The 22,946-nt window shown below is 41.6% G+C and overlaps 1 protein-coding gene across 1 annotated transcript in view; it reads left to right on the top strand.

Annotated features, from left to right (window-relative positions):
• Positions 1–20,283, top strand: part of LOC128696306 (uncharacterized) — a 221,323-nt gene extending 201,040 nt beyond the window's left edge. The window contains exons 3-6 of the mRNA XM_053787487.2: positions 7,177–7,319; positions 10,217–10,355; positions 13,171–13,285; positions 19,529–20,283. Of these exons, the coding sequence (XP_053643462.1) occupies positions 7,177–7,319; positions 10,217–10,355; positions 13,171–13,285; positions 19,529–19,660 (529 nt within the window). The 3' untranslated portion in view covers positions 19,661–20,283. The remainder of the gene's footprint in view (positions 1–7,176; positions 7,320–10,216; positions 10,356–13,170; positions 13,286–19,528) is intronic.
• Positions 20,284–22,946: the final 2,663 nt, after the last annotated feature.

Raw genomic sequence — 22,946 nt, 5'->3', positions numbered from 1 at the left:
TAACTAACTTAGGAACCTCCCCACCTAACCTAACTTAGAAACCTCATCTAACCCTAACTTCCCAGAACCTCACCTAATCCAAACTTAGAACCTCATCTAACTCCTAACTTAGAACCCCTCATCTAACCTAACTTAGGAACCTCACCTAACCTAACTAGGAACCTCATCTAACCTAACTTAGGAACCTCCCCATCTAACCTAATTCCCAGGAACTCACCTAACCTAACTTAGGAACCTCATCTAACCTAACTTAGAACCTCACCTAACCTAACTTAGGAACTCACCTAACCTAACTTAGAACCTCATCTAACCTAACTTAGGAACCTCATCTAACCCTAACTTAGGAACCTCACCTAACTAACTTAGGAACCTCACCTAACCTAACTTAGGGAACTCACCCTAACCTAACTTAGGAACCTCACCTAACCTAACTTAGGAACCTCATCTAACCTAACTTAGGAACCTCATCTAACCTAACTTAGGAACCTCACCTAACCTAACTTAGGAACCTCATCTAAGCTAACTTAGGAACCTCATCTAACCTAACTTAGGAACTCACCTAACCTAACTTAGGAACCTCATCTAACCTAACTTAGGAACCTCATCTAACCTAACTTAGGAACTCACCTAACCTAACTTAGGAACCTCATCTAACCTAACTTAGGAACCTCACCTAACCTAACTTAGGAACCTCACCTAACCTAACTTAGGAACCTCATCTAACCTAACTTAGGAACCTCATCTAACCTAACTTAGGAACCTCACCTAACCTAACTTAGGAACCTCATCTAACCTAACTTAGGAACCTCATCTAACCTAACTTAGGAACTCACCTAACCTAACTTAGGAACCTCACCTAACCTAACTTAGGAACCTCATCTAACCTAACTTAGGAACCTCATCTAACCTAACTTAGGAACCTCACCTAACCTAGCTTAGGAACCTCACCTAACCTAACTTAGGAACCTCATCTAACCTAACTTAGGAACCTCACCTAACCTAACTTAGGAACTCACCTAACCTAACTTAGGAACCTCATCTAACCTAACTTAGGAACCTCTCCTAACCTAACTGAGAGGAACCTCACCTCAACCCTTAACTTAGAACCTCATCTAACCAAACTTAGGAACCTCACCTAACCTAACTTAGGAACCTCATCTAACCAAACTTAGGAACCTCACCTAACCTAACTTAGGAACCTCATCTAACCAAACTTAGGAACCTCACCTAACCTAACTTAGAAACCTCATCTAACCAAACTTAGGAACCTCACCTAACCTAACTTAGGAACCTCATCTAACCAAACTTAGGAACCTCACCTAACCTTAGGAACCTCACCTAACCAAACTTAGGAACCTCATCTAACCTAACTTAGGAACCTCATCTAACCTAACTTAGGAACCTCACCTAACCTAACTTAGGAACCTCACCTAACCTAACTTAGGAACCTCATCTAACCTAACTTAGGAACCTCACCTAACCTAACTTAGGAACTCACCTAACCTAACTTAGGAACCTCATCTAACCTAACTTAGGAACCTCACCTAACCTAACTTAGGAACCTCACCTAACCTAACTTAGGAACCTCATCTAACCAAACTTAGGAACCTCACCTAACCTAACTTAGGAACCTCATCTAACCAAACTTAGGAACCTCACCTAACCTAAATTAGGAACCTCATCTAACCAAACTTATGAACCTCACCTAACCTAACTTAGAAACCTCGTCTAACCAAACTGAGGAACCTCACCTAACCTAAGTTAGGAACCTCATCTAACCAAACTTAGGAACCTCACCTAACCTAACTTAGGAACCTCACCTAACGAAACTTAGGAACCTCATCTAACCAAACTTAGGAACTCACCTAACTTAACTTAGGAACCTCATCTAACCAAACTTAGGAACCTCACCTAACCTAACTTAGGAACCTCACCTAACCTAACTTAGGAACCTCATCTAACCAAACTTAGGAACCTCACCTATCCTAACTTAGGAACCTCATCTAACCTAACTTAGGAACCTCTGATCCACCAGGAGGCCTGGTCACAGACCGGGCCGCGGGGGTTTTGACCTCCGAACTCTCTCCAGGTAACTTAGGAACCTAACCTAGCCTAACTTAAACTAGCGTATTTTTTTTATTTAAATTCTGTTATGCATAGCATAGGTCAAGTTAAATTTATATAATATGGCTTAATATCAAATATGTATATATATATATATATATATATATATATATATATATATATATATATATATATATATATATATATATATATATATATATATATATATATATATATATATTATATATATATATATATATATATATATATATATATATATATATATATATAAGCAAATTTTGGATACTTGACAGGAATTTATAGCTTCTTGAGGGAAAAATACGGGTTGAAGAAAGGAGAGAAGTAGAGATGGAGATGGGAAGGGAGGAAAGGAAGAGAGAGAGAAAAGAAAGGACGATACAGGAAGGTAGGGAGGCAGAAGGGAAGGGAGAGGATAGATGGATAGATGGCGGTGATGGACCGTGATGGCGTAAGTTAATGGGACAAACAAAATGAACCACGGCCCACTAGCCTCTCCCAACAGAGAGAGAGACAGAGAGAGAGAGAGAGAGAGAGAGAGAGAGAGAGAGAGGGGGGGAGCCGTCTTCTCACCCACACCAGAAATCTGCAGGAACAAGGTTCTGGGAGACCACGGTTAAGACTTTAGTGTTGGCCCTTGTCTCAGCACAATGCTAACTAGTGCTAGGACATGTCTCAGCACAAGATAAACACACAAGGTAGACAGGTACCAGGACAAGTGCGACTCCAGAACCCATGGTGATACTTGGTCAAGTAACAGCGGACACATCACGACACAGTTCCACCTAATAATAACACTGCTGCTATTGCTACTACTATTACTACCACTGCTACTATTACTATTAGTATTATTATTACTACTACTACTACCTTGGCTATTATTATTATTATTATTGATATTATTATTATTATTATTATTATTATTATTATTATTATTATTATTATTATTATTATTATTTTTATTATTAATGTTATAACTTTCAGAACTACTACTAATACTGCTACTACTAGTACTACTATTACTATTACTACTACCAATACGACAAGGATGTTACAAGCAACACAACGAGGAAATGTTCAGCAGTGGAGTACTGGACATGATTTATACACAGGCTTTTGAGCCATAAATTTTAGTGAAATTACTTGTGGCTCTAGATGGCTCTAGGCAGTCAACTGCTTCTCTGAGAGAGAGAGAGAGAGAGAGAGAGAGAGAGAGAGAGAGAGAGAGAGAGAGAGAGAGAGAGAGAGAGAGAGAGAGAGAGAGAGAGAGAGAGAGAGAGAGAGAGAGAGAGAGAGAGAGAGAGAGAGAGAGAGAGAGAGAGATTGAGAGAGAGAGAGAGAGAGAGAGTAAGAGAGAGAGAGAGAGAGAGAGAGAGGGAGAGAGAGAGACAGAGAGAGAGAGAGAGAGAGAGAGAGAGAGAGAGAGAGAAAGAGAGAGAGAGAGAGAGAGAAAGAGAGAGACTACAAGAATATATTGATTAAACAAGACGTAGAGAGAAAGAGAGAGAGACAGACACTACAAGAGAATATTGAAAAAACAAGACACAGTGAAGGACAAAACTCAAAATACAAGACCAGAAACTGTGAAAATCGTAAGAAAAAGGTTAAACAATGAAAGTGGAAGAGAGGTTCAATTTTCAAGAATAAGTGAACCTTTCAGTCAAGTAATAACAGAACCTTCCCTGTTATATAACAGAACCTTTCCTGTTATATAACAGAACCTTCCCTGTCAAATAACAGAACCTTCCCTGTCAAATAACAGAACCTTCCCTGTCAAATAACAGAACCTTACCTGTCAAATAACAGAACCTTTCCTGTTATATAACAGAACCTTCCCTGTCAAATAACAGAACCTTCCCTGTCAAATAACAGAACCTTTCCTGTTATATAACAGAACCTTCCCTGTCAAATAACAGAACCTTCCCTGTCAAATAACAGAACCTTCCCGACCAAATAACAGAACCTTCGCTGTCAAATAACAGAACCTTCCCTGTCAAATAACAGAACCTTCCCTGTCAAATAACAGAACCTTTCCTGTTATATAACAGAACCTTCCCTGTCAAATAACAGAACCTTCCCTGTCAAATAACAGAACCTTCCCTGTCAAATAACAGAACCTTCCCTGTCAAATAACAGAACCTTTCCTGTCAAATAATAACAGAACTTTTCCTTCCGTCAAACGGATTTGCTAGAAAAACAAATTGCGACAGATTATAACGGAACAGAAGTTAATAGAAAATATATAGAAAAGCAACAGAGACAAGTCATTATATATATATATATATATATATATATATATATATATATATATATATATATATATATATATATATATATATATATATATATATATATATATATTAGAAACATAGGGAGAGTAATGTGAATAACTAGAGCTGAGAAACATTACAGAAAAGAAGGATGCTGGTACAGTGTTACTCGTAGCTAAGTTGGTATCGTCCTCAGCTCACACACTGAGGAATCCGGGATCGATCCCGGGGCGGGGGGGGGACACAAAAATTTTGCGTGTTTCCTTACGCCTGCTGCTGTCCCTGTTCACCTACCAGTAAGTAAGTACCTGGGTGTTAGTCACCTTGCACTTGCTGCTGTTTCTGTCCACCTAGCAGTGATCCGTGACTGCCTTGGCAGCCATCATGGAGTTTGCAAATTCCTCACAGGAATACCTGGAGGGTGTTCCAGGGGTCAACGCCAGCGCAGCGCGGCCCTTGACCGGTTCTCGTGGTGGATCAGGGCCTGATCACCCAGACTGTTACTGTTGGTCTCACGTAAACCGACGTACGAATCACAGCCCGGCTGGTCAGATATTGACTTTAGGTGTCTGTCCAGCTCCTTCTTGAAGACAGCCAGGGGTCTAGCTTTAATCCCTCCTTATGTATACTGGAAGGCAACACTTACTGTGTTGGTTCCCAGCTCTTCATGGGGGGGGGGAGGGTTTACACCGCCTGCCGAGTCTTTTACTTTCATAGGGAGTGATTTCCGTGTGCTGGTTTGAGACTAGTCCTTCTTAAGATTTTCAAAGTGTATCTTATCATGTAGCTCTCTCTCCTGCGTTCCAAGGAGTACAGGTCAAGAGACTTGAACCGTTCCTAGTAATTTAGGTGCTTCATTGTACTTATACGTGCAATGAAAGTTCTCTGTATATTCTCCAGGTCTGCAATTTCGCCTGCCTTGAAAGGGCCGTTAGTGTACAACAATATTCCAGCCTCAAGAGAACAAGCTATTTGAAGAGAATCATCAGTGACTTGGCATCCCTAGTCTGGCAGACGAACAATGAAATTATAACAACTCATATGGCTTGTACCATCACTGTCGTCACCATCCCCACCAACACAACCACCGTCACCACTACTATCACCGCCATCCTTGACACCGCCACCACAGAAACCACCATTACCAGTATTAACATCACTAGTGTTAATGATGGTGGTAACACCACCATCACCACTGCTATCACCACCATCTCTGACACTGCCTCCATCGCCACCGCTGAAACCACCACCATTACCACCACTAATTCAGACATTGTCACCACTAAAAACAACAGACATAGCCCCACTCCACAAAGGGGGCAGTAAAGCAACAGCAAAGAACTACAGACCAATAGCACTAACATCCCATATCATAAAAATCTTTGAAAGGGTCCTAAGAAGCAAGATCACCACCCATCTAGAAACCCATCAGTTACACAACCCAGGGCAACATGGGTTTAGAACAGGTCGCTCCTGTCTGTCTCAACTACTGGATCACTACGACAAGGTCCTAAATGCACTAGAAGACAAAAAGAATGCAGATGTAATATATACAGACTTTGCAAAAGCCTTCGACAAGTGTGACCATGGCGTAATAGCGCACAAAATGCGCGCTAAAGGAATAACAGGAAAAGTCGGTCGATGGATCTATAATTTCCTCACTAACAGAACACAGAGAGTAGTCGTCAACAGAGTAAAGTCCGAGGCAGCTACGGTGAAAAGCTCTGTTCCACAAGGCACAGTACTAGCTCCCATCTTGTTCCTCATCCTCATATCCGACATAGACAAGGATGTCAGCCACAGCACCGTGTCTTCCTTTGCAGATGACACCCGAATCTGCATGACAGTGTCTTCCATTGCAGACACTGCAAGGCTCCAGGCGGACATCAACCAAATCTTTCAGTGGGCTGCAGAAAACAATATGAAGTTCAACGATGAGAAATTTCAATTACTCAGATATGGTAAACATGAGGAAATTAAATCTTCATCAGAGTACAAAACAAATTCTGGCCACAAAATAGAGCGAAACACCAACGTCAAAGACCTGGGAGTGATTATGTCGGAGGATCTCACCTTCAAGGACCATAACATTGTATCAATTGCATCTGCTAGAAAAATGACAGGATGGATAATGAGAACCTTCAAAACTAGGGAGGCCAAGCCCATGATGACACTCTTCAGGTCACTTGTTCTATCTAGGCTGGAATATTGCTGCACTCTAACAGCACCTTTCAAGGCAGGTGAAATTGCCGACCTAGAAAATGTACAGAGAACTTTCACGGCGCGCATAACGGAGATAAAACACCTCAATTACTGGGAGCGCTTGAGGTTTCTAAACCTGTATTCCCTGGAACGCAGGAGGGAGAGATACATGATTATATACACCTGGAAAATCCTAGAGGGACTAGTACCGAACTTGCACACGAAAATCACTCACTACGAAAGCAAAAGACTTGGCAGACGATGCACCATCCCCCCAATGAAAAGCAGGGGTGTCACTAGCACGTTAAGAGACCATACAATAAGTGTCAGGGGCCCGAGACTGTTCAACTGCCTCCCAGCACACATAAGGGGGATTACCAACAGACCCCTGGCAGTCTTCAAGCTGGCACTGGACAAGCACCTAAAGTCAGTTCCTGATCAGCCGGGCTGTGGCTCGTACGTTGGTTTGCGTGCAGCCAGCAGCAACAGCCTGGTTGATCAGGCGCTGATCCACCAGGAGGCCTGGTCACAGACCGGGCCGCGGGGGCGTTGACCCCCGAAACTCTCTCCAGGTAAACTAACACCAACGTTCTCTCCACAGCACCATGAAGTCAGGACTGCACTGTGTTCACAACCACGTCTCTAGATGTTTTGACGAGACGCGTCAGCGTGTCATATATCAGCTGCTGACGGGCACGGAAGATGTCATCAAGAGCCTCTGTATGGCCGGCAACTTCAGGGATCGTGAGTATAAATATTTACACTGTATAAAGCAACTTCATGTTTACACCGTGTAAAGCGGTTTTAAGGGTGTTGAGCGGTTTTAAGGGTGTTGAGTATAAATGTTTACACCGTGTAAAGCGGTTTTAAGGGTGTTGAGCGGTTTTAAGGGTGTTGAGCGGTTTTAAGGGTGTTGAGCGGTTTTAAGGGTGTTGAGTATAAATGTTTACACCGTGTAAAGCGGTTTTAAGGGTGTTGAGCGGTTTTAAGGGTGTTGAGTATAAATGTTTACACCGTGTAAAGCGGTTTTAAGGGTGTTGAGCGGTTTTAAGGGTGTTGAGTATAAATGTTTACACCGTGTAAAGCGGTTTTAAGGGTGTTGAGCGGTTTTAAGGGTGTTGAGCGGTTTTAAGGGTGTTGAGCGGTTTTAAGGGTGTTGAGTATAAATGTTTACACCGTGTAAAGCGGTTTTAAGGGTGTTGAGCGGTTTTAAGGGTGTTGAGCGGTTTTAAGGGTGTTGAGTATAAATGTTTACACCGTGTAAAGCGGTTTTAAGGGTGTTGAGTATAAATGTTTACACCGTGTAAAGCGGTTTTAAGGGTGTTGAGTATAAATGTTTACACCGTGTAAAGCGGTTTTAAGGGTGTTGAGTATAAATGTTTACACCGCGTAAAGCGGTTTTAAGGGTGTTGAGTATAAATGTTTACACCGTGTAAAGCGGTTTTAAGGGTGTTGAGTATAAATGTTTACACCGTGTAAAGCGGCGTCAGACACCCCAAGAATAAATGTTTGCTTTGTAGTAAAGTAACATCAGGGACAATGAGTACACAGGCTTCTTCTTTCTCTTCTTTTTTTTTTTTACCTGAAGACGGCTTTAGGGGACATCGGCCTCCCCCCGCTACCCGGCCCCAGACCAAGAAAAGAAATTTAAAATTTACAGATTACTAGACCAAATGATATTCAGTTCTTTATTCGGTTTAAATATTCCATGCTCCTACACACACACACACACACACACACACACACACACACACACACACACACACACACACACACACACACACACACACACACACACACACACACACACACACACGATCCTCGATTCCCAACAAGAACAACTAATCAGGTACACGTTTCTTCTACTTGTTATATTGAGACAAGAAAAGATCTCATAAGCAGAAATGAGTTAAGAAGTAACGGAAACCAGAATAAGCAAATACAGGATGAGTACTTCTCGTCTACGAACTGGGTGAGTGCAGCTGAGCAATGATCAGTGTAGAGTGAGTCAAACCTCCCCTACTACTCCCACTGACACACTGACTAGGCCTTTTCCGAAAAAAATAACTATTTCCTCTATGGCTATGTGTTGGAATTTTTGTGCTTACGCTGCTTAAGCACAAAGAAAGGAAAAATGCGACATTATTCTCTTAAGAAAGATGCGAACTCTGGCCCCTCTATTACTAATGGAATGTCGTAACCACTGTGCCACAGTAATATAATATAAATTAAGAAGGTGCTGCGGTCTAGACAGGTGTATTCAACAAATCATTATTCATTCAGTAGCAAACCTCTGGAGGTTATGATCAGAGTGACACAGAATAGTTGTGGACACTGAAAGTCCCTTATTATGGGAGAGAGAGACAGCAGCCTGATCCCTTGGCCAATCCCTCAGGATCTCGCTGGATGAAGCAATGAATCCCTTCCCGGTTGTTCCTGGAGATGCTTCTCCCGTATCGCGGCGAGTCATTCTTTCTACAACCAACCCACAGCCATCCCAAACACTTCCAAGCCATCCTAAATATTTCCCAGCCATACCAAAAACACTTGCCAGCCATACCGAACACTTTCCCAGTCATCCTAAACGTTTCTCAGAAGTCGCTAAGTCTTTACGAGTCGCCTCCAAAACTTTTCCCAGTTATCCAAACGCTTACTGGTCGTCCCAAAGTTCCCTAGCCTTCCTATAGCATCTTCATTTTGTAACTCTCCCATCGCGTCCTAGGTGCCTAGCCCAGTCACAAGTACCACATCTCTCCCATTGTCACCCTTGTTGCATATACCTTACACTTATGACGCCTTTCCCCACACACTATAAATCTGACCCAACTTTATGCTACACCCCAGAATCTCACAGCTAATTGGCTGCCCCAGCATAGTTTGTGTTCCAGCGCCTCCCTTCCACAACCTGGGATTAACGTCTCATCCTCGTTACTTTCCCCGAGTACTTGAAACACACTGATACCTTCCTGCCATTGTCTCAGAAACACCTAAATCCTTTCGACATGTATAGGTCAAACTGGCTAAAATTTTGAATGGGGGTTCTTGTGTAAATATATGTGTACTGATTAACACTTTGTATAATAATATTCTCAAAGCTATTACTATGTTAGGCCTGGTAAGATACGTCAGGAAACCGGACAGGTGTTTCCTGAAGCGGGCCTTGTCATATGATGACGCGCACTGAAGCTTTTGGTCATCTGACCGAGGCCTTATACTGGCTTATCGGTCCATCTCTTTTAAAATTATGGTTATGATTATAACCATCCAGTGATATATTACTACAGATAATACTATTGCTATTGTTTTTCCTCTGTATTCTTTTCTTCCACTATGACCTCAACTCTTCCAGGACTTCCATATGGTATTTGTCATCTGCAAACAGCAGCTGAGGTAAATCGTAGTAACACCCTCCCTTCCTGATTTACTCTGGATACTCCCAGTCTCCCTCCCTGAACCTTCCCTGCAGAGTACTTCATGTACGCTCCCTCACTCCCTTTCTTCCTCCTTGCACCCTCCTTACAGAGCACTTGGTACAATATTCTCCCTTCTCTCCTTTCAAAGTAATACATGCACAATAACACCATCCCTCTTTCCCCTCAGAGTACCTGATATAAATTAATGTCCTCCTTCTCTCCCTGCAGAGTACCTGGTGCATGCTCCATGCATGAGGAACGTGAGTACCGACAACCTGGTGTGTGGCCTCCAGTACAAGAGACTCATAAGCTCCGTCAACCCACCGGAGAAAATCAACTTCGAGGACTCCATACGACAGCAGTGTTGGTGTGTGTGTGTGTGTGTGTGTGTGTGTGTGTGTGTGTGTGTGTGTGTGTGTGTGTGTGTGTGTGTGTGTGTGTGTGTGTGTGTGTGGGTGTCTATTTTAACATTTTTTGAAGGGTATATTAGAATATGATTTTATAAGATTTTTTTCATGACACGAAGTGTATTTAGTAACGTCACTTAACACGTTCGTAGGTCACAAAACCGTGACTAGAGAAGCTCTCTCACACACACACACACACACACGCAGCTGACTCGACCCCTGCAGCCACAAATAGGTGATTACACACACACACACACACACCGTAAATATTCAGGTTATGGAGGCGGAGATCGCGGGTATTTGCTCACCATGGGGATAAAATCACCCATAAATTCCTCCGCTAATTAATCTCAACGAACAGTGTGTCCCCGCAGACAAGTGATCGATTAATCACCTTCGATCAATTACTGTCAGGACACATAAAATGATATCATTAACTTGGAGACATGTTATCGTGATGGGCATATTTATAGTTTGAAAATAGCTATGTTTAAAATATATACACACTGATATAAACACTGGAAAGTTGCTACAAATGTTTACACTTAAACATTTTTAAAGACACTTGTGTTTCTCCATCAGTTACACTGACTTCTGGCAAACACAGATGAAAAAAGATTACAGTTATTGAATCAGTGACGAGCCACTGAAGCAATGACAGATGTTTTTGTTGATTGTGTGTGTGTGTGTGTGTGTGTGTGTGTGTGTGTGTGTGTGTGTGTGTGTGTGTGTGTGTGTGTGTGTGTGTGGGTGTGTGTGTAATTATACGTTGGGTTGAATTTGGTTGTCACTATAAATCATGGTGGGTATGGCAATACAATTATTCCAGGTAAATCAACATTGTCTTAATATTAGTGGAATATTTAAGCTTTTATACAACCTCAGCTCATTTACGAGTCAGGTCTGGTCAAGTCAGGCCAGGTCGGGTCAGGTCACGGGTCATTTAGAGGAGAAAGCACATAGACGTCTCGATAACAAGTTAATTAAGGGGGATGCCTTGAATTTAGTGAAGGGTGTTGATCCTTGCTTCTTGAGATATCTCTCTCTCTCTCTCTCTCTCTCTCTTGCTTGTCTTTCTTGTTCAGTATTCTTCTATGTTCTCTTCTTCCTACTCATCCTCTTGTCTTCCTCCTCTTCTCCTTGTTCTAGCACTAGACAATCTTTCCGAGTGTTTCACATCCTCCCCTTTCACTCTCATCTCTTTTTCCCTTCATTCTTTGTCCTCCTTCTTATGTCATCTCTCATCCCTTTCTTCCTTTCCCCCCGTTTCCTCATCTGCCTTCTCCATTCTCTCCCCTTCTTATTAACGCTTCCCCTCTCCTCCTCCCCTCCTAAAATCACTTCCACTTCCGCCTCTTTCTCTGTCTCCCCATCTATTCTCTCCCTCCTTTCCTCCCACCCCCATTCTTCTCTCCACTCACTTTCTACCTTCCCTCTCCACCCATTCCATACCTCGCAGGCCCCTTCCTTAATCACATTGGCTTCTTCAATACACTCCAATATTCGTCTTGACCTGAGGCTAAACATCTTACAACGTCTTTTATAGCACGTTGACTCCTGAGGCAGCAGGACATGGTGATGGTGGTGGTTATGATGGTAGTGGTGATGGTGATGGTGGTAGTGGTGATGATGGTGGTGGTGGTGATGATGATGGTGGTGGTTATGATGGTAGTGTGGTGGGTAGTGGTGGGTGGTGGTGGGTGGTGGTGGGTGGTGGTGGGTGGTGGTGGGTGGTGGTGGTGGTGGTGCTGGTGGTGGTGGTGATGGTGGTGGTGGTGGTGGTGGTGGTGATGGTGGTGGTGGTGATGGTGGTGGTGGTGGTGGTGGTGATTGTGGTGGTGGTGGTGGTGGTGGTGGGTGGTGGTGGTGGTGGTGGTGGTGGTGGTGGTGGTGGTGGTGGTGGTGGTGGTGAAGGTAGTCATGGTACCTTGACTATGTTGGTTATGTCAAGTTTGCCTGTTTACCTGCCCGGTCCGAGATCAGGCTTCCTGGTCTCATTATCCGGTCATTTAAGCTATTGGTGCTGGCTGCTCACTCGGACATCACAGCCTGGCTGCTCAAGAGCTTGCCTGTATTTACTGTCTACTGATTTTCCTGTTTCTTGCCTCCTCTTTTTTCCCGCTTTAGGCCAGTAGACCTACTGTAGATCTTTGCTCTCACGGAGACAGGAACTACAGTATTGAGAAACTTCAACCTTCACCCCCTTGAGAGCTCATCTATTGTCAATACTGTCACCAGTCCTGGCCAGCGTCGACCTGTAAGACTCTTACAGTGCTACTCTGTTCTTGTCCTCTTACTAGTACTGTTATTACTCTTAATACTACTACTATTACTACTACAACAATAACAACAAGAACAACAACTACTACTACTACTATTACTACTACAACAATAACAACAACTACTACTACTACTACTACTACTACTACTACTATTACTACTACTACTACTATTACTACTACTGCTACTACTACTACTACTATTACTACTACAACAATAACAACAACAACAACAACTACTACTACTACTACTACTACTACTACTACTACTACTACTACTACTACTACTACTACTACTACTGCCTTCAGTATTTTCCATGTGTAAATTATGTCATGTTTATCTCAACTGCACTAAAGGAAGCACAACTTGAGTGCCTTTAAGCATTCAGGATCAGCAGCAACAACAGTGGCAGCAACAAAAGTGGCAGCAACAGCAGTAACAGCAACAGTAATAACAGCAACAGCAGGTATCTAACACCCGTCTTCCCTCCTACAGCGCCTTTCACAACTACCTGCTGTGTGTCACCTCAGCAGCTGAGAGAGAGTGCGGAACACGAGCTTCGCACTTCATCGAAGAATACTCCTATCGCACTGCTGGGCCTATAATACAGGTAGGCCTACTCTCCCAGCCTCCTCTCACACACAAGTCGCTAATTATTATTGAAATCCACCTCCAAACAACAAATAAAAGTTAATATCTAAAATAAAGAATAACGTAAATTCTGGGCATATCCTCGGGGTACATAAATTTCAGTAAATATACTAGACTATGTTACAAAGTTACAATGGTGTTCAGTTTTCCTCCTGATTTACAATGGTGTTCAGTTTTCTTCCTGATTTACAATGGTGTTCAGTTTTCTTCCTGTTTTACAATGGTGTTCAGTTTTCTTCCTGTTTTACAATGGTGTTCAGTTTTCCTCCTGTTTTACAATAGTGTTCAGTTTTCTTCCTGATTTACAATGGTGTTCAGTTTTCCTGCTGATTTACAATGGTGTTCAGTTTTCCTCCTGATTTACAATAGTGTTCAGTTTTCTTTCTGTTTTACAATGGTGTTCAATTTTCCTCCTGATTTTCAATGGTGTTCAGTTTTCCCCCTGATTTACAATGGTGTTCAGTTTTCTTCCTGTTTAACAATGGTGTTCAGTTTTCCTCCTGTTTTACAATAGTGTTCAGTTTTCCTCCTGTTTTACAATGGTGTTCAGTTTTCTTCCTGTTTTAAAATGGTGTTCAGTTTTTCTCCTGATTTACAGTGGTGTTCAGATTTCTTCCTGTTTTACAATAGTGTTCAGTTTTCCTCCTGTTTTTCAATGGTGTTCAGTTTTCTTCCTGTTTTACAATGGTGTTCAGTTTTCTTCCTGTTTTACAATGGTGTTCAGTTTTCCTCCTGATTTAAAATGGTGTTCAGTTTTCTTCCTGTTTTACAGCAGAGTTCAGTTTTATTCCTGTTTTACAATGGTGTTCAGTTTTCCTCCTGTTTTACAATGGTGTTCAGTTTTTTCCTGTTTTACAATGGTATTCAGTTTTCTTCCTGTTTTACCATGGTGTTCAGTTTTCTTTTTGTTTTACAATGGTGTTCAGTTTTCCTCCTGATTTACAATGGTGTTCAGTTTTCTTCCTGTTTTACAATGGTGTTCAGTTTTCTTCCTGTCTTACAATGGTGTTCAGTTTTCCTCCTGTTTTACAATGGTGTTCAGTTTTCATCCTGTCTTACAATAGTGTTCAGTTTTCTTCCTGTTTTACAATGGTGTTCAGTTTTCTTCCTGTTTCACAATGGTGTTCAGTTTTCCACCTGATTTACAATGGTGTTCAGTTTTCCTACTGATTTACAATGGTGTTCAGTTTTCCTACTGATTTACAATGGTGTTCAGTTTTCTTTCTGTTTTACAGTGGTGCTCAGTTTTCCTTCTGTTTTACAATGGTGTTCAGCTTTCTTCCTGTTTTACAGTGGTGTTCAGTTTTACTTCTGTTTTACAATGGTGTTCATTTTTCCTTCTGTTTTACAATGGTGTTCAGTTTTCCTCCTGTTTTACAATGGTGTTCAGTTTTCTTCCTGTTTTACAGTGGTGCTCAGTTTTCCACCTGTTTTACAATGGTGTTCAGCTTTCTTCCTGTTTTACAGTGGTGCTCAGTTTTCCTTCTGTTTTACAATGGTGTTCATTTTTCCTCCTGTTTTACAATGGTGTTCAGTTTTCCTCCTGTTTTACAATGGTGTTCAGTTTTCTTCCTGTTTTACAATGGTGTTCAGTTTTCCTCCTGTTTTACAATGGTGTTCAGTTTTCTTTTTGTTTTTCAATGATGTTCAGTTTTCCTCCTGATTTACAATTGTGTTCAGTTTTCTTCCTGTTTTACAATGGTGTTCAGTTTTCTTCCTGTTTTACAATGGTGTTCAGTTTTCCTCCTGTTTTGCAATGGTGTTCAGTTTTCTTCCTGTTTTACAATGGTGTTCAGTTTTCTTCCTGTTTTACAATGGTGTTCAGTTTTCCTCCTGTTTTACAGTGGTGTTCAGTTTTCTTCCTGTTTTACAATAGTGTTCAGTTTTCCTTCTGCTTTACAGTGGTGTTCAGTTTTCCTTCGGTTTTACAATGGTGTTCAGTTTTCCTCCTGTTTTACAATGGTGTTCATTTTCCTCCTGTTTTACAATGGTGTTTAGTTTTCCTCCTGTTTTACAATGGTGTTCAGTTTTCTTCCTGTTTTACAATGGTGTTCAGTTTTCCTCCTGTTTTAAAATGGTGTTCAGTTTTCTTCCTGTTTTACAATAGTGTTCAGTTTTCCTTCTGCTTTACAATGGTGTTCAGTTTTCCTTCTGTTTTACAATGGTGTTCAGTTTTCCTCCTGTTTTACAATGGTGTTCATTTTCCTCCTGTTTTACAATGGTGTTTAGTTTTCCTCCTGTTTTACAATGGTGTTCAGTTTTCCTCCTGTTTTACAATGGTGTTCAGTTTTCTTCCTGTTTTACAATAGTGTTCAGTTTTCCTTCTGCTTTACAGTGGTGTTCAGTTTTCCTTCTGTTTTAATGTTCCTCCTGTTTTACAGTGGTGTTTTCAGTGTTCCTCCTGTTTTCAGTGTTCCTCCTGTTTTACAATGGTGTTCAGTGTTCCTCCTGTTTTACAATAGTGTTCTGTGTTCCTCCTGTTTTACAGTGGTGTTCAGTGTTCCTCCTGTTTTACAATGGTGTTCAGTGTTCCTTCTGTTTTACAGTGGTGTTTAGTTTTCCTCCTGTTTTACACTGGTGTTCAGTTTTCCTCCTGTTTTACAATGGTGTTCAATGTTCCTCCTGTTTTACAGTGGTGTTCAGTGTTCCTCCTGTTTTACAATGGTGTTCTCCTCCTGTTTTACAAATGTGTTCCTCCTGTTTTACAATGGTGTTCGGTGTTCCTTCTGTTTTACCAGTTTTCCTCTGTTTTACAATGGTGTTCAGTGTTCCTCCTGTTTTACAATGGTGTTCAGTGTTCCTCCTGTTTTACAATGGTGTTCAGTGTTCCTTCTGTTTTACAATGGTGTTCAGTGTTCCTCCTGTTTTACAATGGTGTTCAGTGTTCCTCCTGTTTTACAATGGTGTTCAGTGTTCCTCCTGTTTTACAATGGTGTTCAGTGTTCCTCCTGTTTTACAATGGTGTTCAGTTTTCCTTCTGTTTTACAATGGTGTTCAGTGATCCTCCTGTTTTACAATGGTGTTCATTTTCCTCCTGTTTTACAATGGTGTTTAGTTTTCCTCCTGTTTTACAATGGTGTTCAGTTTTCTTCCTGTTTTACAATAGTGTTCAGTTTTTCAGTTTTTCCTGTTTTACAATGGTGCTGTTTTACAATGGTGTTCAGTTTTCCTCCTGTTTTACAATGGTGTTCATTTTCCTCCTGTTTTACAATGGTGTTTAGTTTTCCTCCTGTTTTACAATGGTGTTCAGTTTTCCTCCTGTTTTACAATGGTGTTCAGTTTTCTTCCTGTTTTACAATAGTGTTCAGTTTTCCTTCTGCTTTACAGTGGTGTTCAGTTTTCCTTCTGTTTTACAGTGGTGTTTAGTTTTCCTCCTGTTTTACACTGGTGTTCAGTTTTCCTCCTGTTTTACAATGGTGTTCAATGTTCCTCCTGTTTTACAGTGGTGTTCAGTGTTCCTCCTGTTTTACAATGGTGTTCAGTGTTCCTCCTGTTTTACAATAGTGTTCTGTGTTCCTCCTGTTTTACAATGGTGTTCGGTGTTCCTTCTGTTTTACAATGGTGTTCAGTTTTCCTTCTGTTTTACAATGGTGTTCAGTGTTTTACAATGGTGTTCAGTGTTCCTCCTGTTTTACAATGGTGTTCAGTGTTCCTTCTGTTTTACAATGGTGTTCAGTGTTCCTCCTGTTTTACAATGGTGTTCAGTGTTCCTCCTGTTTTACAATGGTGTTCAGTGTTCCTCCTGTTTTACAATGGTGTTCAGTGTTCCTCCTGTTTTACAATGGTGTTCAGTTTTCCTTCTGTTTTACAATGGTGTTCAGTGATCCTCCTGTTTTACAATGGTGTTCATTTTCCTCCTGTTTTACAATGGTGTTTAGTTTTCCTCCTGTTTTACAATGGTGTTCAGTTTTCTTCCTGTTTTACAATAGTGTTCAGTTTTCCTTCTGCTTTACAGTGGTGTTCAGTTTTCCTTCTGTTTTACAGTGGTGTTTAGTTTTCCTCCTGTTTTACAATGGTGTTCAGTTTTCCTCCTGTTTTACAATGGTGTTCAATGTTCCTCCTGTTTTACAGTGGTGTTCAGTGTTCCTCCTGTTTTACAATGGTGTTCAGTGTTCCTCCTGTTTTACAATGGTGTTCTGTGTTCCTCCTGTTTTACAATGGTGTTCGGTGTTCCTTCTGTTTTACAATGGTGTTCAGTTTTCCTTCTGTTTTACAATGGTGTTCAGTGTTCCTCCTGTTTTACAATGGTGTTCAGTTTTCCTCCTGTTTTACAATGGTGTTCAGTGTTCCTTCTGTTTTACAATGGTGTTCAGTGTTCCTCCTGTTTTACAATGGTGTTCAGTGTTCCTCCTGTTTTACAATGGTGTTCAGTGTTCCTCCTGTTTTACAATGGTGTTCAGTGTTCCTCCTGTTTTACAATGGTGTTCAGTTTTCCTTCTGTTTTACAATGGTGTTCAGTGATCCTCCTGTTTTACAATGGTGTTCAGTGTTCCTCCTGTTTTACAATGGTGTTCAGTGTTCCTCCTGTTTTACAATGGTGTTCAGTGTTCCTCCTGTTTTACAATGGTGTTCAGTGTTCCTCCTGTTTTACAATGGTGTTCAGTGTTCCTCCTGTTTAACAATGGTGTTCAGTTTTCCTTCTGTTTTACAATGGTATTCAGTGTTCCTCCTGTTTTACAATGGTGTTCAGTGTTCCTCCTGTTTTACAATGGTGTTCAGTGTTCCTCCTGTTTTACAATGGTGTTCAGTGTTCCTCCTGTTTTACAATGGTGTTCAGTGTTCCTCCTGTTTTACAATGGTTTTCAGTGTTCCTCCTGTTTTACAATGGTGTTCAGTGTTCCTCCTGTTTTACAATGGTGTTCAGTGTTCCTCCTGTTTTACAATGGTGTTCAGTGTTCCTCCTGTTTTACAATGGTGTTCAGTGTTCCTCCTGTTTTACAATGGTGTTCAGTGTTCCTCCTGTTTTACAATGGTGTTCAGTGTTCCTCCTGTTTTACAATGGTGTTCAGTGTTCCTCCTGTTTTACAATGGTGTTCAGTTTTCCTTCTGTTTTACAATGGTGTTCAGTGTTCCTCCTGTTTTACAATGGTGTTCAGTGTTCCTCCTGTTTTACAATGGTGTTCAGTGTTCCTCCTGTTTTACAATGGTGTTCAGTGTTCCTCCTGTTTTACAATGGTGTTCAGTGTTCCTCCTGTTTTACAATGGTGTTCAGTTTTCCTTCTGTTTTACAATGGTGTTCAGTGTTCCTCCTGTTTTACAATGGTGTTCAGTGTTCCTCCTGTTTTACAATGGTGTTCAGTGTTCCTCCTGTTTTACAATGGTGTTCAGTGTTCCTCCTGTTTTACAATGGTGTTCAGTGTTCCTCCTGTTTTACAATGGTGTTCAGTGTTCCTCCTGTTTTACAATGGTGTTCAGTGTTCCTCCTGTTTTACAATGGTGTTCAGTGTTCCTCCTGTTTTACAATGGTGTTTAGTTTTCTTCTTGTTGTCCCAGTTCTTCCTTACTGAACACGGGTTAATTTCTTCTAAAACACCGCCTCCTTTAATGTTTTTTTCTCTAATTTATTTTCCGCCGAACCATCACTGGTTAATATTTACAAATAATATATCTAAAAGCCAAGTCTTGTGATATTTTTATCTGCTTTCCTATATATAAAAAATAGAATATTTTAATTTTTAACTTTGTTTTCTCTGTTTCTGTCTAGTTATAATATATTCTGTAGAAAAAATGTGCCTTTTTCTCCTTTGACTTTTTCATCTGACTATAAAATTAATGTTATCTTTTGTTTTACTCTTTTTTATATGAATAGATATTTTATTATACAGTAACTTCCCTTATAAAGCCTCTCTGAAATAACATGTTTCTGTGAATGCTATTTTAGACTGTATGTAACACTGAATAGTGACTATTATGAAGACCTTTCCACTTGCTATTTAATTTTGAATGAACTTTTTCAATTCCATTTACAGAACAGCACTATATATATATAAAGAGGAACTTTATAAGATAGCTGATTGTATATAGTTTTGCAGCATTGTTAGTCCTTAAAGCTCTCTTTCAGAACTTGTCTTGTGACCTTTTAAGGGTGTGTGCTATCTCCCACCTCTTGTTTTCCTTGAAGAGTTTATACCTGATGCATTTCCACTTACTCTGCTCTAAAGGGTTACTTGCTACGTTAACTAACGAGTGTGTTGTTCCACAGACGCGGTGTAAAGTGTATATACCGGGGAGCCTAGAGTGCACCCACAGCACAGCCGCGCTCAGCAGGGGCTCCTCCTTCCTGGGCTTCTCCCTCCTGCTGGCTACAGCACTCACATTCCTCCAGGTTGTGTAGGTCAGCCTCATCCAACTGCTTCGCCACAACGTCAGCATAGCCCGCTGGTCCAACACAGTAGCACCTAAACAGCGCCTACAACACTGCACTATGGAACACCGTCAAGCCATACCAGTGCTTTCTGTATTCCATTCGTTAAAGAAAAGGGACTGGCAAGAGTATAGGGTAGTTCCCTTTTATATTCACGGTATAGCGGTTCTTAGGACTTTCTGATGTATTAGTTGCTTGAGGTCTGAAGGTCGCTTGTATGCGCTGTAATGGACATCCTGAGGTCATTACTGTATCTTCTGTAACTCAGTGAACCATCGTTATGTGAGAAGACAAGTGGGACTTAAGGTTCCTCTGGAGAATGTCCTAAAGTGCTTCCTTAAAATGCTTGAAAAACCCAAAATGATTGAAAACACTGACACAGAATGTCGATGTTTTTTCTTTTAATATATGGTTATTGAAAAACATCGTCAGAGATTGATGCTGGGACGCGCTGGTGTTCCTCTGTCAAAACTTTGCGGCCTAGTCTCTCGACCTATTACGTGCCTCTGTAAACTTTTGACTACCACCCACAGGATGGGTATGGGGTGCATAATTAAGATAAACTAAACTGTTCCTCAGAGAGATGGTGATATCGGCCCAGATTTCTCAACATTAATAAATTTAACACCATTGATTAATGTCTGTGGACGCGGACTTGCAAACCTGCATGTTCATAGTGTCTGTTGAGAACATAGGAGGCGGGGCACAGCATAGACTATTATTACTTTAGTAAATGAAGCGCTGAAACTGTGGGCCACAGTGTGAGGAGTGGTGAAGGCTCGCACCTCCGTCTGATAATCTAGACACAGACACGTTACCACTCAGCATACACTTATCTCTTAGTGGAAGATGACAAGGTCAAATCACGTGTGTTCTGAAGACTGGGACGTACAACAATGTACTGGGAGAGGAAAAGCAGCTACAGACACACAGCCGAGGCAAAGTTTCGCGTAAGGGATGCTGAGTACTTAGATTAGAAGAGGGAAATATAATTTTAGACAAGAACCAGCTTACAGGCGTCGTCTGAAGCTTTACCAGGGAGATGAGCAGGGGTTTCAAGGGAGGAACAAGAGGAGAGGGAAGCCCTAAATATGGTTCTTATTACACAAACACAGATCTGATCTAGGGCGATCCAAGTGCCTCTCTCTGTACCTCCGCCTGGTGCTAGTAGACCGCCAGCTAATGTTATAAAATAATTCAAAAAATGATAACACATAAGAAAGACGACACATATAATGAGGCATAAGACTTGTTAGTGTCAACAAAATCAAAACGTAAGAGACAAACAACATAAAGTACCGACATGATGGAGAAAAAGATAAATTCAGTATACAGCGATACTTTATCAAGACACTTGATAAAGGCCACTAAGTAAGCGAAACATCAACAAAGTATGTTATTATATTCCATTTGTGTCCTTTTTTTCAATACCAAAATTCTTTCGTGCTTTTAAAGTGCGCTGAAGAAAGGGAGTCAGTGTAAGTAAACAGAGAGGGCAAGAAGGAAAAAATAATAGCTAAATTCTCGAAGTATTGATAAGAAAAACAAATAAGCATGTACCAAACTGCTTCGAAATGCATTATTACGATTTCTTGAGTCATTTTGATACCCAGATGACGAATGGCATAAATGAATTTCGCTAATTACAAACGGAGGGAAGGGAGAAAAAAAGGAAGAAGGATAGGTAGGAGAGAAAAAGGTCTTGAAGTATGAGAGTAGAAGGTCGAGTTAATAGAGCTAAGAGAAAATAACATCCTCACCCATCACAACAACATAATCACCCACTACAACATCCTCACCCATCACAACATCCTCACCCATCACAACATCCTCACCCACCACAACATCCTCACCCATCACAACATCCTCACCCATCACAACATCCTCACCCACTACAACATCCTCACCCATCACAACATCCTCACCCATCACAACATCCTCACCCACCACAACATCCTCACCCACAACAACATCCTCACTCACAACAACATCCTCACCCACCACAACATCCTCACTCAAAACAACATCCTTACCCATCACAACATCCTCACCCACCACAACATCCTCACCCATTACAACATCCTCACCCACCACAACATCCTCACCCACCACAACATCCTGAACCATCAAAACATCCTCACCCACCACAACATCCTCACCCATCACAACATCCTCACCCACCACAACATCCTCACCCACCACAACATCTTCAACCATCACAACATCCTCACCCACCACAACATCCTCACCCATTACAACATCCTCACCCACCACAACATACTCACCCACCACAACATCCTGAATCATCAAAACATCCTCACCCACCACAACATCCTCACCCATCACAACATCCTCACCCACCACAACATCCTCACCCAACACAACATCTTCACCCACCACAACATCCTCACCCACAAAAACATCCTCACTCACAACAACATCCTCACCCATCACAACATCCTCACCCACCACAACATCCTCACCCATCACAACATCCTCACCCACAATAACATCCTCACCCACCGCAACATCTTCACCCACCACAACATCCTCACCCATCACAACATCCTCACCCACAAAAACATCCTCACTCACAACAACATCCTCACCCATCACAACATCTTCACCCACCACAACATCCTCACCCACCACAACATCCTCACCCACCACAACATCCTCACCCATCACAACATCCTCACCCACAATAACATCCTCACCCACCACAACATCCTCACTCACAACAACACCCTCACCCATCACAAAATCCTCACCCACCACAACATCCTCACCCATCACAATATCCTCACCCACAATAACATACTCTCAGACCACAACATCTTCACCCACCACAATATCCTCACCCACCACAACATCCTCACCCACCATAACATCCTCAACCATCACAACATCCTCACCCACCACAACATCCTTACCCATCACAACATCCTCACCCATCACAACATTCTCAACCACCACAACATCCTCACCCATCACAACATCCTCCGCCACCACAACATCCTCACCCATCACAACGTCCTCAACCACCACAACATCCTCAACTACCACAACGTCTTCAACCACAGCAACATCCTCACCTACCACAACGTCCTCAACCACCATAACATCCTCACCTACCACAACATCCTCAACCACCACAACATCCTCAACTACCACAACATTTTCAACCACCACAACATCCTCACCCACCACAACATCCTCACCCATCACAAAATCCTCACCCACAACATCCTCACCC

The sequence above is a fragment of the Cherax quadricarinatus genome, chromosome 39 (assembly GCF_038502225.1).
Source record: "Cherax quadricarinatus isolate ZL_2023a chromosome 39, ASM3850222v1, whole genome shotgun sequence".
Classification (NCBI taxonomy): domain Eukaryota; kingdom Metazoa; phylum Arthropoda; class Malacostraca; order Decapoda; family Parastacidae; genus Cherax; species Cherax quadricarinatus.
Note: the sequence above shows the minus strand (reverse complement) of the source record. Positions and strands in the feature narration are given on the sequence as shown.